General features: G+C 39.8%; 1 protein-coding gene across 1 annotated transcript in view; it reads right to left on the reverse strand.

Moving 5' to 3' along the window:
* Window positions 1-10,586, reverse strand: part of TNKS (tankyrase) — a 201,564-nt gene extending 190,978 nt beyond the window's left edge. Inside the window, exon 1 of the mRNA XM_003412556.4 lies at window positions 9,890-10,586. Coding sequence (XP_003412604.3) covers window positions 9,890-10,559 — 670 coding nt within the window. The 5' untranslated portion in view covers window positions 10,560-10,586. The remainder of the gene's footprint in view (window positions 1-9,889) is intronic.
* Between the last annotated feature and the right edge of the window lie 7,864 nt (window positions 10,587-18,450).

An 18,450-nucleotide genomic window follows, 5' to 3' on the forward strand; every position in this document is an offset into this window, starting at 1 on the left:
CTTTTATGCAACACTGTCAAGAAAAAGAACTACAAGTCGTAACTGTCTCTATTTGCAGATGGTTCTTTAATGAAAATCCTAAGGAATATATCTACAAAAGAGCTACTAGAATTAAAAATTTAGTTCTAAGAAAATAACAAATCTTGGCAGAATGCGGGGAAACTGGAACCCTTATCCACTGCTGCTGGGAATGCAAAATGGTACAGCCGTTGTGGAAAACAATGTGACAGCTCCTCAAAAAGCTGTAAATGCAACTACCATATGACCCAACAATTCCACTCCTAGTATATACCCAAAAGGCTTGAAAGCAGAGACTCAAACAGAGGCTTGTACACCCCTGTTCACTGCAGCACTATTCACAATAGCCAAAAGGTGGAAACAACCTAAATGCCCACCAAGAGATGAATGGATAAACAAAATGTGGTACAAACGTACAAGGGAATACTGCTCAGCTGGCAGGAGGAATGAAGTCTTGATACACGTACAATATGGATGGAGTCTGAGGACACCATGCTGAGTGAAATCACTCATTCACAAAAGGATAAATATTGTATGACCTCACTTTTAAAAAGACCAGAAAAGGCAAATGTATAGAGACCAAAGTTTATTAGTGGTTACCAGGGCAGGAGGAAGGAGACAAGGAAGGTTATTGCTTATGGAGTACTGAGTTCTGGTTTACGGTATGGAAAAACCACATTAAGGGCAGGATTGCACAGTTGATAATTATCAATGTTGTCAATAAGTTGTACACCTATAAAAAGTTGAATCGGCAAAAGTTGCATGCTAGATATACTTCCAGTAACAAACAAACAAACAAAGTCGCTGCTGAGGCTGCTTATGCACAACCAAACACTTCACGGGATTTAGTTCTTTGGTTTAGCGGTTTAGGGTCATGGTGTCATAGAACATCTCAGTTAACTGGCCTAATAACGCATTTAACGTTTCTATTGTACCGCCCGGAAACCCTGGTGGCCTAGTGGTTACGTGTTAAGAGGTCGGCAGTTCGAATCCGCCAGGCACTCCTTGGAAACTCTATGGGGCAGTTCTACTCTGTCCTATAGGGTCGCTATGAGTCGGAATCGACTCGACAGCACTGGGTTTGGTTTGGTTTATTGTACCTCCCAGTTAGCTGAGTAGTTCCTGGGGCCTTAAAAGCTTACATGGGGCCATCCAAGACACAATTGTTCTCTATTTGCCTGGAGAGAAAGAAGGAGAGTCAGGAATAAAAGGAGGAAATGGAATGTGTGGCTAACTGCCTCCGTGAACAACTGCCTCCTTAGCTATGCGACCAGAAGACCTGGATGGTGTCTGACTACCATTACTAAACATTTTGATCAAAGCGTCTAGAGCAGAATCCTGGTCCAAAGGGGGAAAATGTAGAAAAGAACTGCAAATTCTCATGGACTCCAGACTGTCTGGACACATGGAGACTGGATAAACCCCTTAAACTATGGCCCTGAGATAATCTTTAAACCTTAAACCTAAAATATTCCCTGAGGTCTTCTTAAAACCAAACAATAGTTTAACTAGTAAAAAACGTCTGCCTTGGGCATTTTGCTGTTTTAAGAACATCTATACGGGATCAAACTGACAACAGTAACTCAAAAGATTAGATAGGAACCTTAGGGGGCAGTGAGTTTATGTTTGTGGTGGAGGAACAACTCAGAAAAGGAAGGTTAGAATGGTCCTATAATTCGAAGAATATAATCAACGTCACTGAATTATACATGTAGAAACTGTTGAATTGGCATATGTTTTGCTGTGTATATTCTTCACAACAACAAAATATAAATTTTTTTTTTTAATTCAGTTCTAGGTCACAAGATACACAGTTAATATACAAATTGATTATAATTTACATATCAGCAGCAAACAACTAAAATATAAAAAATTTTTTAATCTATTTACAATAATATCAATATCCTTTTAATTTAGGAATAAAATTTATAAAAGTCACAAAAGACCCCTACACTGAAAATAAAGAAGGCCTAAACAAATGTTGATGGATTGAAAGACTCAAGATATCAAATCTCCCCCAAATTAATCTACAGATTCAACATAATCCCAATCATAATTCCAGCATTTTTTTTTTTTTTTAGAAATTGACAAGCTGATCCTAAAACTCAATGGAAACGCAACAGATCTTGAATATCCAAAGCAATCTTGAAAAAAGGCACAACCAGTTGAATATGCACACCACCCAGCTTCAAGGCTAACTAAAATGCTATCAGGCCTGTGTAGTACCAGCATAATAACAAATAAATTAATGGAACAGAAAAAGGAGCCCAGAAATAGACCTCCACTTATACAGATCTGTGTTTTTGACATTGTAAAAAACAATCCAAAAGGAAAAGGTCTTTTCAACAAATGATGATGGAATAACTGGATATACACACGGAAAAAAATAAACTCAAGATGGATCACAGACCTAAACATAAAAGTTAAAATCATTAACCCATTAGTAGGGAATGGAGCCCTGGCGGTACAATGGTTAAGCATTTTGCTGCTAACTGAAAGGTCAGCGGTTCAAACCCTCCCGCTGCTCCTCACCAGAAAGATGTGGTAGTCAGCTTCCATAAAGACTACAGCCTTGGAAACCCTATGAGATGTGTCTACTCTGTCCTATAGGGTAGCTATGAATCGAAACTGACTAGATGACAATGGGATTGTTTTTCTGGTTTTTGGGTTAGTGGGAAACAGGGAAATACACCCACCCCTCACTTATCGACATGGTTAGGTTCCAAAGACTATGTTGTTTCACAAAAATTGGCATTATGCAAAAATGGGTGACCACATCAGATCACAAAATAGAAGATGACTATATCTTTACAGAAGTGCCAAATTACATCATTACCTAACTGCCAAATTACATACATCATTATCTAACTGCCAAACCACTGAGAATCACGGCCCGGCCAAGGTGACACATAACCTTAACCATCACAGCCAGCACAACCCTCACCTCGCACCTAGGTGTTCATTACTGCCAGATGTACATCGTTAATGTGCAAAATAGTCAGGTAGTAGATTTTTTAATATTGTCATAAATACGAAATGTTGGATAACAAGATTGATCAGTAAGTGAGGAGCAGGTGTGTGTTTGTGACTTGGGGATAGGCGAAAGTTCTTACCCATGTCTCCAGTCAATAAAGCAATAATCATAAGAAAAATATAAACTAAATATAATTAAATTTTATTTAACTAAATGAAAAACTTCTACTCAATGGGCCCCCTCAGGAAAATGAATCAGCAATTCACACTCAGAGAAAATATTAGTACAGCAATTATCTGACGAAGATATGCAAAATATATAACGAACTCCTAAAACTCAATAATAAAAAGGTAACCTCCCAAAAAGTGAATTTTGCCCAGTAAAAAAATGGGCAAAACTTCAGATATATAAATGCAAACAAGCACGTGAAAAAGGTGCAAATATCATAAGTCATCAGGAAAATGAAAAATAAAACCACAATGAGACACCCCTACATTCCCATCATGACGGTTAAAATTAAAACATCTGAGAAGAACCAACCTGGAGAGGAAATAGAACTGAAACTCTGATACACTGTTGATGGGAAGGTGAAATGGTGCACCTACTTGGGGAAAAACTGGGGCAGTTTCTTAAAAAAACGAACATATCCTGGAGATGCAGTGGTTAAGAGCTACAGCTGCTCACCAAAAGGTCAGTAGTTGGAATCCATCAGCTGCTCCTTGGAAGCCATATGGGGCAGTTCTGCTCTGCCCTACAGGGTCGCTATGAGTCAGGATCAACTCAATGTCACACAACAACATCAGAGACCCTGGGTGCTGCAAGCAGTTAAGCACTCAATTACTAGTTAAAGGTGGGCTGGAACACTTCAGAAGACACGCCTGGTGCTTTGCTTCCTAGAGATCACAGCTTTGAAAATCACATGGAGCAGTTCTACTCTGCACGCATGGGGTCACCATGAGTTGGAATAAATTTGATGGTAACACCACCACCACCTAACCTATGACCTAGCAACTCCAATGCTAGGTACTTACCCAAGAGGAAAGAAAACATATGTCCATAAAAATAATTTTATAGGAACGTTCATAGCAGCTTTATTCATAATAGCCAAAAAATGGAGATGGCCTAAGGGTTCAACAATAGGAGAAGGGATAAACAAACTGCCGCATGTTCACATAACTAAATACTACTCAGCAATTAAAAAAAAAGGACTAATGATACTTGTTATAACATCAAAAACAACTGAGCAAAAGAAGTCTTAAAAAAAAAAGTAAATATTGTATGATTCCATTTATTTGAACTTCTAAAAATAGACAACTTTTAATCTATACCAGAAAAAAGTCAGAACATGGTTGCTCTGGTAGAGGTGGGGACAGGAATTGCAGCAAGGGACATGAGGAAACTTTCTAAAGGTCTGGTGACTTTCTGTAAGTTTGAGTTACATACGTGTTTGCATGTGTCAGAACTCCAAGAATATACACTTCAAATTTCTACAGATTTCACATTGAAAGATAAATCTTTAACCAAATACTAAACTCTGAATAATGATATGCATATTGAAGTATTTAAGGGAAACTGTTCGGATGTCTGCAACTTACAATGACAAGCTAGGGAAAGACAGATAGAGGAATGCATAGATATGTAATAGAACCAGTACTGTATTCTAATTTTCAATGGCATTCCTCTATTGTTGAACAATTTCCTTATTACCAATTTTTACTATTAGATATAATTTTGCATACCATGTTACAAATAGCTAATTTGTTCTTTAGATCATTTGCTCAAGATATAGTCCAAAGAATACTGTCATTAAGGCAAAATAAAGATACAGATACTTTCTATCTAAAAGTAAGACATTATTCTAGCAAAAAGCTCTACATGAATTTTTTTTTAAGGGCACCTTAAGCAAATTCTAAGGTATTAAGGAAACTAAGTAAAAGGCAATCCACTCTGTAATTAACGATTTTAAGTCTGGGAGGATATTTATGAAACTGGCTCCTTTTCTTCTATTAACAAATTAGACACGAGGCAGAGCTTTAGCTTGAAAGTATAATCAAGGGCTCTGCCAGACAATGAAAAGTACAAAAAAATTCCCAGTCCAGAACTAAGCCTCTGACTCATCTTCAGAGGAAACACTGTGTCTTTTAAACTGTTACACCGACAGGAACAGTTTAGAGGACACAGTGTTTCATTATTCCCCACCCCCCCCACCCCCCACCCCCCGACTAAGGACTACACTTGCACAGCATGGTGAGAGGAGGTGAAAAAAGGGCAAGCACAGGTCATGGGGCAGGGGAGACAGGAAAACACCCAGGAAGAGATGAGCTGGGCAACCTACACATGGTTAAGCATGTGCTGTAGCAGACACCATCGAATCAAAAGAAAACATAAAACTGTCATTCTTATTTTGTCTTATTTTGCTGGTTTTGATGCTAAAATACTCCCTGCTACATATTGTAACCCAAGTCATAAATTCATTAACAACCAAGAAGACTATTAGAAAATTCCTCCAACTTGAATACTATGAAATCTCAGAACTCAATGACTTTTTAAAAAAGATGTCGTCATAACTTTTCTTTAAAAAGAGACCTCATCAGAATATATTGGTTCTTTAACAAAAACATGACACTACTGGGAACTGAACTAGGGACGTTATCACTCTAAATTGGTACTATTTATGAAGTTCTTTGACTATTACCCTTTGAACAACAGAAAACCAAGGTCAAGGACTTTATCTGTAGAAGATAAAGTCTTATAATAAACTCTACTCAACAATAAAAGACGATCATTTTGATATGGCCTTCATAGGAAGTTAATGAATGCAGTATTTTGAGAAATTTTATCAACAATGGAGACATTCCCTTTGACTGAAGATCAAGTTTCCAGTTGTGGACAGGGTGATTTCATCGTTAATGTATTCTCTAAGCCACGTTTTAGAAATACCGTTATCACAGTCCAAGACAATAGAAAAGATTCTTAATTCCACTGCTAATAAGAATTACAGTTACATTTTTATGGTAACACAAAAAATAATGATGATAATAAGGATTTTTCATAATAATACTGAAATCTTTAAAGAAGTATCATTTCATTTCATTCTATAGAACTGTAAACATTTCTAAATGGAAATACTCAGAGATACTCACATTCTTCCTTCCACTCTTCGCTGCACTAGCTTGGACTCATCCTTTAAATTTCTACTAACAAGTTCGTTATCTGAAAGACTTCCCTCACCCCTCTAAAAACAGGACTAGAGCCCCTCTTACATGTTCCGACAATACAATATGCTTTTCCTACCACTCGGGGCAACACACTTGGTAGGTAATAGTGGTGGGTCGTGGTTGTTCAGTGGTTAGTCATCACTAGACTGCTAATGCCCCAAATGCTAAGAATTATCTGCCACTCTAAAATTGTGCTAGTGTTTAACACTGACCTATGACAAGCAATAAAATAGATGTGAAACAAATGGACTTTTCAACCTAAAGACTTGTAACAATTTTCCATCTTTAAAATAGCTATTCCATGGCAATTCAATAAATGGCATACTAACCAACTAACATTCACCTGAGAATTACTTTTAACTACACACTCTGTAGGAGCCTTGGTAGCACAAACAGTTAAGCACTTGGCTAACCAAAAGGTTGGTAGTTTGAACACAACGAGTGGTTTCCTGGGAGAAAGACCTGAAAATCTGCTTCCATAAAGGTTCAAACAGCCAAGAAAACTCCATAGGGCAGTTTTCCTCTGTCACATGGGATCACTGCGAGTCAAAATTGAGTTTATGACACCCACAACAACTCAGTCTATACATGATGGAGAAGACTAGACTTAGTAAAGCTTCAATGTTATGCAGAGTCCTGGTGGCATAGTGGTTAAGAGTTCAGCTGCTAACCAGAAGGTCGGTAGTTCAAATCTACCAGCCGCTCCTTGGAAACTATGGAGCAGTTCTACTCTGTCCTATAGGGTCACTATGAGTCAGAATTGAGTCAGTGGTAATGGGTTTGGTTTTTGGTTTTTAATGTTACGCATATAAACATGAAAGTATGGTAACTGACTAGAGGGTATTATGTTTTTAGACTGAAAAGTTTATTGTTTTGTCTGTTTTTCACAATCGAGCTAAAAATTTTTTTCTTAGTTCAAGGTTAGAATCGCATAACAGTACTGTTTCACTGTTTGTATTGTAGATTATCTGGGTACACATAAACCTCAGAAATACAATAAAAAGTTAACCACTGCGGCAAACAGGAGAGCCTATGATTTGGAAGACAAGCTCTATTTCATGTGTGACTAATTCTAAACAAGTCCATTAAACAAATACATCTCACTTATCAACCATCTCATTATCTGACATTCTGCATTTACAACAATAGTAAAAGATCTACTATCTGACTATTTTGCACATTAATGATGCATGTCTGGCAGTGACGAATGCTGATATGTGAGGCAAAAGTAACACTGGCCGTGACTGTTAAGGTTATGTGTCAACTTGGCTGGGCCATGATTCTCAGTGGTTTGGCAGTTATGCAATAATGCAAATTGGCAGTTACGTGATGATGTAGTCATCCTCCATTTTTGTGATCTGATGTGGTCATCCGTCATTTTTGCATAACGACCTGGTCTTTGGAACCTAACTATGTGGATAAGCGAGAAAAGGGTATAATTCTAAGTAGCTGTCATTTGTTAGTGATTACTTCAAAAAAGGTATGATAAGAAACTGCAAGATGTGTAAAACATGTTTTAAAATAGCAATTTACAACAAATTACGCAAAAGTAAACAACCTAGGTTGAGTTATAAAACACTTAGATCTTTTATTTAACTTAAAGAAAAAGAAATACTATTTCATGTAAGGAGTCCTAGTGGCGTAGTGGTTAAAGAGCTCTGCTGCTAACCAAAAGGTCAGCAGTTCAACTCCACCAGCCACTCCCTAGAAACCCTCTGAGGCAGTTCTACTGTGTCCTATAGGGTTGATATGAGTCGGAATTGACTCAATGGCAACGGGTATTTCATGTAAAATAAGCAACATCCTTGAGTAAATATCTAGTTGGATGGAAGTCTGTTTAGGATTCAGTTCACTACATCCCTAATAGTAGTGTCTATACGTCAAGAATGGATCCACTAACGTCATAGTGATTTTCTGTAAACGTGTTTCTCAAGCTGCTATATGAGTGGGTCACAAACAGAATTTGTGAAAAATGAAATATCAGTGTACACCACGCACAGTAAGAGAAAGTACTGTTTCCTGCAACTTTTGATTCATTTGTGTATGTATATGTCACAGTATAAAATATATTTCTAAGTATACCCAGTGCCGTCGAGTCGTTTCCGACTCATAGCAACCCTATATTTTATATATTTCTAAGTATAGGGTACAGTAAAAAAGTGTTAAAGCTACTCCTGCAATGTATGCCCCCTGATTACTACTTCTCCCAAAATGTTACCAAAGCAGAACTCTGCACCACAGTGACTCACAAAACTTTAAAGTATCCTTAACCCAGATGTTAAGTTATGATAGTTTAAGTTTGATTTCACAAGCTCTAAAATCAAACTGCCTGAGTTCAAATCCAGTTCTACCACTTACTGTGTGAACCTGGGCTTGTTTAAACAGTAAGTACCTCGCATTTATCATCTGTAAAATGAGGATAACAGTTATTTTCTGACTGGATGTAAAAATAAATAACACATATAGTAAGTTCTTAACATACATTTCATTACCAAAATCCCCCTGTCATCGAGTCGATTCCGACTCATGGTGACCCCACAGGGTTTCCAAGGCGGTAAATTTCTACAGAAGCCGACTGCCACATCTTTCTTCTGCAGAGCAGCTGGTGGTTTCAAACTGCCAACCTTTCTGTTAGTAGTTGATTGCTTTGACCACTGCACCGCCAGGGTTCCTTATTTTATCACTAACAAGTGGGAGGAGTGACAAACAGAAACCCGGGAAGAAACTTAACCACAGATAGCTTTAGTGTGGCATGTCTGACATGCGAGGGCGTGTGGTGCTTTAACTTTTCACTTCCTATCTTTCTGTCCTATTTGAAATTTTGTATTATATATAATGTATACACTTCTAATGTAAAGTGTGTCATGCATATAAAATTATTACTTTTATCTTTTTTAAATACCAATAGTAGGTATGGGGACAGTGAGGTTATGGTCCTTTGCTTTTTTTATTTCTCCATTTTTTTAAGACACTAGGTGTTTTTAAAAGAATATACTCAGCTGTATGCTTTAAAAAAAAAAAAAGGTGAAGAATAAAGTGTGGAATCCAGGGCTTAAGAATTAGCTTTTTTTTTTTGAGAACTTATTATGTATTTCTACTTTCATGACATAATGCATCCAAATATTCTTCTCCAGTTGCTTCATACAGGAATATTTTGATCTCCCCAACTACACTGTACACTTCTTGAGAAAAAGAAGAGTTTCACAAACTTTATTTCTGTTTTCCACTGGCTTACTGAAACCATAACTGATGCTTAAACACTCGTTGAACCACATTAACCTTCTTCTGGTCTAGACCTGCCCTCGTGGGCATATCGTCGTTGTAAAAACGAAATGATCAAGCAAACAAAAGAAAATTACTCTAAGGTTGCCCAAATCTAACTTTATTCCTACACATTCAGAACTGAAAAGTTCGAGCATACCTATATCCAGAGACTACCACTACGGAGTATGAGTACAAGTAGCACTGTGCAAACACTAAACTATGGATTCACACAGCCCCTTACCACGCCCCCGTCACCTGGGCACTACCTAAAGAAAGGAGTCTTGTCTTCAGGTGAAGTGCTGAAGAACTATACCACGCTCCATTTTGTCCCATCAACTTAAATCAGTTTTCTTTTCGTACCCAGACCCCCGCCTCCAAGCCCCAAACTCTTAATAAACAATTTAAAACCTCTGACCTGCAGCGAAGTGCAGGGGAGAAGACTTCCGCCCGGCCATGTCCTTAGCATTCACGTTTGCCGCGTCCACCAGCCTCTTTACCCTGGACACGTCCCCATTGCGACAGGCCTCCAGCAGCTCCCGTAGGGCCCCGCTCACTGCGGCGACCCCCGGCCCAGGTCCCGCCGTCCCAGGCCCCAATGTCGTTGTGGTGCCAACGCCGGCAGCCTCGGGGCTCTCCGCCAAGCTCGATCCAGGGGAGGATGGAGAGGATGATGAGGAAGTCGGGGAAGAAGAGGACGACGGTGAGTTGTTACCGCCACCGCCGGATGGGTTGGGAGCGACCCCGACGGCAGATGAAGCAGAAACCACCGGGACCACGGGAGCGGCGGCGACGGTACAGATTGCGCTGGTGGTACTGCAACAGCTAGTACTGTCAACCGGGTCCGGAGATCGGGGCCTGTCGGGCGGATCCCGACTGCCATCCCCCTCCGGCAGTGCTAGGCCGTGCCGCGGGGAGGCGAAGGGGGCCAGGCCGCTGGCCGTGGGGGAGGCTGGGGTGGCCCCCGGGGCCAGGCCGGGGCTGAGTGGGGGGGGAGGTGGCGGCGGCGGCGCTGAAGCCCCTGGGGCGGGCTGGAGCTGTTGTTGATGATGGTGGTGATGATGCTGAGAGCGACGCGACGCCGCCATCTTCGGACTCCCCCAGCACTGTCACTGCGGCAACGGCCTCACCGCCCGCCCTCACTTCCGACAGCTGAACCAATCAGCACTCAGCGCACAGGAAATGATGCCGCGCGGGGTAGGCGGGGTGGAAGAGAAGGAGGGATGTATTGGGAGCTCAGAGAATGGCTACGGAAGGGGGCGTGGTCTCGTGGCTGAGGGGCGGGCTTTGTGACGTCTTGGCGGGCCGGCTGGGGAGATTTGAATGTTGGAGCCGGCCACTTCCTACCTGGGAAACTTCCTGCGTTTCTCACTCAGTTTGCCTTGCTGTGCTCTGTACGTTGCCAAGTCTCCTTCAGTCTTCCTTTTCATGTTACAGACCCAGCTCTTAAGGTGTAACTCACTCAATGCAAACAGAGAATGTGTCGTTTGTCATCTATCAGCCTTTTTGTCTGGAAAAGGAAAAATGGAATAATACTTGTCTCACAGAATTATTAGCACGATTAAATGAGCTAACATACACAAAGGCCTCAATAAAACATAACTATAATTAGCCCATTGGTCATTTTAAAAATGCTGTCTTTTCTCTCTCAGTATTCCCTTTTGATCTCTGTATGTCATTGTTGTTGTAGTTATGAGCCGTCAAGTCGGTTCTGACTCATAGCGACCCTACGCACAACAGAACGAAACACTGCCCGGTCCTGCGCCATCCCTACAATCGTTGTTATGCTCGAGCTCATTGTTGCAGCCACTGTGTCAATCCACCTCTTTGAGGGTCTTCCTCTTTTCCACTGACCCTGTACTCTGCCAAGCATGATGTCCTTCTCCAGGCACTGATCCCTCCTGACAACATGTCCAAAGTATGTAAGACGCAGTCTCGCCATCCTTGCTTCTAAGGAGCATTCTGGCCGCACTTCTTCCAAGACAGATTTGTTTGTTCTTTTGGCAGTCCATGGTATATTCAATATTCTTCTCCAATACCACAACTCAAAGGCGTCAATTCTTCTTCGGTCTTCCTTATTCATTGTCCAGCTTTCACATACATAGGATGCGATTGAAAATACCATGGCTTGGGTCAGGCACACCTGAGTCTTCAGGATGACATCTTTGCTCTTCAACACTTTGAAGAGGTGTTTTGCAGCAGATTTGCCCAATACAATGCGTCTTTTTATTTCTTGACTGCTGCTTCCATGGCTGTTGGTTGTGGATCCAAGTAAAACGAAATCCTTGACAACTTCAATCTTTTCTCCGTTGATCATGATGTTGCTCATTGGTCCAGTTGTGAGGATTTTTGTTTTCTTTATGTTAAAGTGTAATCCATACTGAAGGCTGTGGTCTTTGATCTTCATTAGTAAGTGCTTCAAGTCCTCTTCACTTTCAGCAAGCAAGGTTGTGTCATCTGCATAACGCAAGTTGTTAATGAGTCTTCCTCCAATCCTGATGCCCCATTCTTCTCCATATAGTCCAGCTTCTCGTTTTATTTCTTCAGCATACAGATTAAATGGGTATGGTGAAAGAATACAACCCTGACGTGCACCTTTCCTGACTTTAAACCAATCAGTATCCCCTTGTTCGGTCCAAATAACTGCCTCTTGATCTATGTAAAGGTTCCTCATGAGCACAATTAAGTGTTCTGGAATTCCCATTCTTCGCAGTGTTATCCATAGTTTGTTATGATCCACACAGTCAAATGCCTCTGTGTAGTCAATAAAACACAGGTAAACATCCTTCTGGTATTCTCTGCTTTCAGCCAGGATCTATCTGACATCAGGAATGATATCCCTGGTTCCACATCCTCTTCTGAAACCGGCCTGAATTTCTGGCAGTTCCCTGTCGATTTACTGCTGCAGCCGTTTTTGAACGATCTTCAGCAAAATTTTGCTTGCATGTGATATTAATGATATTGTTCTATAATTTCCACATTTGGTTGAATCACCTTTCTTGGGAATAGGCATAAATATGGATCTCTTCCAGTCAGTTGGCCAGGAAGCTGTCTTCCATATTTCTTGGCATAGACAAGTGAGCACCTCCAGCGTTGCATCTGTTTGTTGAAATATCTCAATTGATATTCCATCAATTCCTGGAGCCTTGTTTTTCACCAGTGCCTTCAGAGCAGCTTGGACTTCTTCCTTCAGTACCATCGGTTCCTGATCATATGCCACCTCTTGAAATGGTTAAAAATTGACTAATTCTTTTTGGTATAATGAGTCTGTGTATTCCTTCCATCTTCTTTTGATGCTTCCTGCGTCGTTTAATATTTTCCCCATGGAATCCTTCACTATTGCAACTCAAGGCTTGAATTTTTTCTTCAATTCTTTCAGCTTGAAAAATGCTGAGCGTGTTCTTCCCTTTTGGTTTTCCATCTCCAGCTCTTTGCACATGTCATGATAATACTTCACTTTTCTCGAGAGGCCCTTTGAAATCTTCTGTTCAGTTCTTTTACTTCATCAATTCTTCCTTTTGCTTTAGCTGCTCAACCCTCAAAAGCAAGTTTCAGAGTCTCCTCTGACATCCATCTTGGTCTTTTCTTTCTTTCCTGTCTTTTCAGTGACCTCTTGCTTTCTTCATGTATGATGTCCTTGATGTCTTTCCACAACTCGTCTGGTCTGTGATCACTAGTGTTCAATGTGTCAAATCTATTCTTGAGAAGGTCGCTAATTCAGGTGGGATATACTCAAGGTCCTATTTTGTCTCTCATGGGCTTGCTCTGATTTTCTTCAGTTTCAGCTTGAACTTGCATATGAGCAATTGATGGTCTGTTCCACAGTCGGCCCCTGGCCTTGTTCTAACTGATGATTTTGAGCTTTTCCATCGTCTCTTTCCACAGATGTAGTCAATTTGATTTCTGTGTGTTCTATCTGGTGAGGTCCATGTGTATAGTTGTCTTTTATGTTGGTGAAAGAAAGTATTTGCAATGAAGAAGTTGTTGGTCTTGCAAAATTTTATCATTCGATCTCTGGCATTGTTTCTATCATCAAGGCCATATTTTCCAGCTACTGATCCTTCTTCTTTGTTTCTAACTTTTGCATTCCAATCATCAGTAATTATCAATGCATCCTGAATTCATGTTCGATCAATTTCAGACTGCAGCAGCTGATAAAAATATTCTATTTCTTCATCTTTGGCCCTAGTGGTTGGTGCATAAATTTGAATAATAGTCGCATTAACTGGTCTTCCTTGTAGGCCTATGGATATTATCCTATCCCTGACAGTGTTGCGCTTCAGGATAGATTTTGAAACGTTGTTTTTGATGATGAATGCAACAGCATTCCTCTTCGAGTAGTCATTCCCAGCATAGTAGACTATATGAATGTCTGATTCAAAATGGCCAATGCCAGTCCATTTCAGCTCACTAATGCCTAGGATATCGATGTTAATGTGTTCCATTTCATTTCTGATGATTTCCAATTTTCCTAGATTCATACTTTGTACATTCCAGGTTCTGATTATTAATGGATGTTTGCAGCTGTTTCTTCTCATTTTGAGTTGTGCCACATCAGCAAATGAAGGTCCCGAAAGCTTTATTCCATCCACGTCATTAAGGTTGACTCTACTTTGAGGAGGCAGCTCTTTCCCAGTCATCCTTTGAGTGCTTTCCAACCTGGGGGGCTCATCTTCCAGCCCTATATCAGACAATGTTTCACTGCTATTTGTAAGGTTTTCACTAGCTAATGCTTTTCAGAAATAGACTGCTGAGTCCTTCTTCCTTGTCTGTCTTAGTCTGGAAGCTCAGCTGAAATCTGTCCTCCATGGGTGACCCTGCTGGTATCTGAATACCAGTGGCATAGCTTCCAGCATCATAGCAACACACAAACCCCCCCAGTACGACAAACTGACAGACATGTGGGGGGTGTGTCACTGAGATACACAAAAAATTTCATTTTGCAGCATAAATTTATCACTCTAAATACTTTGCTAATCCTACCTTTTTAAATTGTGGCTCAGATCAGAACTGGAATGCAAACTAAGCCATTTATAAGCTTTAAAAATTGGGACAAGTAATTTTACCACTCTGTATCAGTTTCTGGAGCCCTGGCGGCTCAGTGGTTAAGAGCTCGGCTCCTAACCAAAAGTTCAGCAGTTCTAATCCACCAGACGCTCCTTGGAAATGCTATGGGGCAGTTCTACTCTGCCCTAAGGGGTTGCTAAGTGTTGGAATTGACTCGACGGCAACGGGCTTGGTTTTTGGTTTATGTGACAGGCATTGCACAATGGGTTTGGTTTTTTATCTGTTTCTCCTCTATAAAATTGCAATAAAAATAGTTCAGCAAATGCTAAGTATTGAAATAATGATTTTTTTCCTATTTTATTATCTCTACTTTTATTCTCACCCTAAGCTTGACTAAACTGATTATGACTAAGTTCCATTCTTTTGAATTCTTTTTTAGCTGAGCCTCTCTTCCTCTTTGTCATGGATTGAGTTATGTCCCCCCCAAAATGTGTGTATCAACATGGTTAGGCCATGATTCCCAGTATGATGTGGTTGTCCTCAGTTCTGTGATTGTAATTTTATGTTAAGAGGATTAGGGCGGGATTGTAACACCACCCTTACTCAGGTCACCTCCCTTACCCAAAGTAAAGGGAGTTTCCCTGGGGTGTAGCCTTCACCACCTCTTTTCCCTTAAGAGATAAAAGGAAAGAGAAGCAAGCAGAGAGTTGGGGACCTCATACCACCAAGAGAGCAGTACCGGTAGCAGAGTGCGTCCTTTGGACCTGGGGTCCCTGCACCTGAGAAGCTCTTCCACCAGGGGAAGTTTGAGAACAAGGAATCTTCCTTCAGAGCCGACAGAGAGAGAAAGCCGACTCCTAGAGCTGACACCCCGAATTTGGACTTTTAGCCTACTTTACTGTGAGGAAATAAATTTCTCTTTGTTAAAGCCATCCACTTGTGGTATTTCTGTTATAGCAGCACTAGATAACTAGGGACACCTCCATTCCTCTCACTGCACCTCCCCTCCCCAAAAAGGTGAAAACCGGACTGCTGTCTATCACCCACCTTCAAATGCCATTTTTCTACAACTGTTTTTGCCCTTTCCTCTCCCTAAACCTATTCTTTTTGTCTGCCATCAAAAGAGATGTATCAATGAACAGGTTTGTCGCAGTGAGAACAAAGCGAAATTTTTGTGTATCTCAATGATAAAAAAAAAAATCTCAACCAAAAAAAGAAATTAAAAGCACGAATTTGGAAACTTGTTTTGCAAATTAAACACCCAATAAGGATATCTAGTGAGGTTATGTCTGTTTTACAACATATTTGGAGCATGCCTGTTTGCTCTAAGGTATCCAATACTGGATAAACTGGTGCCATGTAGATTAGTACAACCTGTTATAATATACTGTGGCAATATATATTAAAAGCCATTAAGCATTCATACCTTTTGACGTACTAATTCTGTTTCTGGGATTTTGTCAGATGGAAACAATTCAAATGAAGGAAAAGCCTTTATCAAGAACTTTCTCACACTTTTATTCATAATAGCATGAACCAGAAGCAACCTAAAGTCTAAAACAAAGGATTATTTAATTAAATTATAGTGCACCTACTTACTGGATATAAAAATAATAATTATGCAAATATAAGCAATATAAAACTCTTAAGTCAAGCAGAGATGGCAGTATATAAACTAGTAGTTAAAAGCTGTTGTTGTTAGATGCTGTTGAGTCAGGTTCCAACTCACAGCAACCCCACAGGACAGAGTAGAACTATCCCGTAGGGTTTCCAAGGAGTGGCTGATGGATTTGAACTTCAAGAGCTTTGAAATTAGATCCACATGAGTTTGAGTCTCAGCTCCACCACTTGCTATCTATGTGATCTTAAATTATTTAACCTCTGTAAGCTTCGATTTCTTCATCTAATAAGTTAGAAAAACACAACATACTTCATAAATTCTTGTGAGGATAAAATGAATTAATATATGTAAAGCCTGTGACACAGGACCAGTGAGCATCATCAATGGGGACTTTTTTTTGGGGACTTAAACATAGCTGTGCACTGATTGCCACCAAATAAACTGTATGTGGGTATTAAAGTGACTGGAACTGCAAAGATGGTCCAGTCATGGGTGATGATATTTCATACACGTTTTTCAAAGTTTCTAACTGTTGTGTGGTTATAATAATCAATTATACAGATTTAAATGAAAAATATTGATACATGTTTATTTACTGTACTGGTAAGACATTACAGAGAAAATCAATGTTTGTTCAGAACCTTTAGAATGGCTGAATTTTAAGGTTAAAGAAGCCTTCATCTAGACCCCAAATACTGTATTTTTTCTGCAAGTAACGCACACAGCACACCCAGGAAAACAAATGTGAGGGGGTTGTCCTGTTTGCAAAAATGTGTACCACGTGCATTATTTGTGTAAAATATGGTATAATAACTTGTGAAACCGGAGCACTGTATGTTGAAGGCCACAGGCCAGTAAATGACATTGCAGGATTAGAATCCAGATATCCTGACTTGTTACATTTCATTTACACTAGAGATAAATAAATAGACACTGAGGGTCTCGATTTTACACATTCTGTTCAATAGTAAACTAGACATTGTGGAAGGATAGACAAAAAGCATTATTCTGATAGAGTGGGCACACATGGAGATTACATGTTTTAAGATAAAAGGAGATTTCGATAGGCCAAGAAAAAAAATTAGCATTGCAGAATATTTAGCCAGGTGGTAAATTGTTGTTTCACATGTTCATTATTGAATATAATTAGTGTGGTGTGATGTTAATGTTCCCAGTTAAATAGGTGGCTTCTACCCACTAATTACAACAAGGTCAGGAACATAGTAGTATGAGAGACAATTATTTTCATCTAATTGGGTTACAGATAACTCTAACATTGTCCATATGTCTTATAAATATGTGGCATTGCTCAGAGCAGATGCTAGACAAAAAGTGTGTCTAAATAGGAAAACTCCATCATTGCAATTAAAATCAGTCCACAACACATTCTCCTGCTTTCTGATCTTAACTGACTGATAACATGTCTACAACTTCCCTTACACCCCTTCCATTATGGTCTTCTCCCTGAATGGAAGTCATATGGAGGCACATAGAGGGACCTCACATGATCCCTCTGATGGCCAATTCCTTTCTGATCATGGGAAGAAATAGGAATCTTCACCCAAATTCAAAATTCGTCTATTATGTCTACTTAACAGTGCAAAATAAAATCTCCGCTGAATAGAGATAAAAAGGTTGAATTGCCTGAAACTACCGGTAAACCATGTCTGAAAATGCATTCAATCAATTGGAAATTGCTTTTTCCCCTCCGGTGGACAGTGCTAAGGGTACTTATCATTAAGTATTTATAAGTTTTAGGTTTATGTGAACTAATGAGTTCTAAACACAAAAAGGAAGATACCATTACCTAATCTTCTGCAGCTAAACACAGTTCCATGAGGGATGTACTGTACCGTAGTGGAAAGAGCGAACAAGCCTGGGCTTGAATCACATCGCTGATGGTTACTAGTTAGCTAATCTTCATAGATGTGCTTCAGCTCTGTCAGTCTAAAATTCAGATTTCATGATAATATTGTCATGAGGATTAACAGACAAAGGTATTTTGTAAGCACTTCTTGAATGTTATCTCCGTTTTGTAAAGCGAACAGGAACTCGCGGCCACCATTGATAGCTTTTTCCTTACGACTTCCTTCATGACAAAGATAAGGACTGGAAATAAATCACCACCATTTTGCATGTAACAGGAACTTGAGGCAAAGAAAGACCTGATTTAATTAAGTTTTCTCATCTGAAAATTCAGGATTCTATTCCAAGCCCTAACTATCCCCAGTAATTATCGTGGAGGAACACTGTTGCATAGCATTTTATCATTTTCAAAAATGTTTTTCACAAATATCATGTCCAAATGCTATACAAACGTAGGCCACGTAGGAGCATATAGCACTCTCTTT

This window comes from Loxodonta africana, chromosome 19 (genome assembly GCF_030014295.1).
Source record: "Loxodonta africana isolate mLoxAfr1 chromosome 19, mLoxAfr1.hap2, whole genome shotgun sequence".
NCBI classification, from domain to species: Eukaryota; Metazoa; Chordata; class Mammalia; order Proboscidea; family Elephantidae; genus Loxodonta; species Loxodonta africana.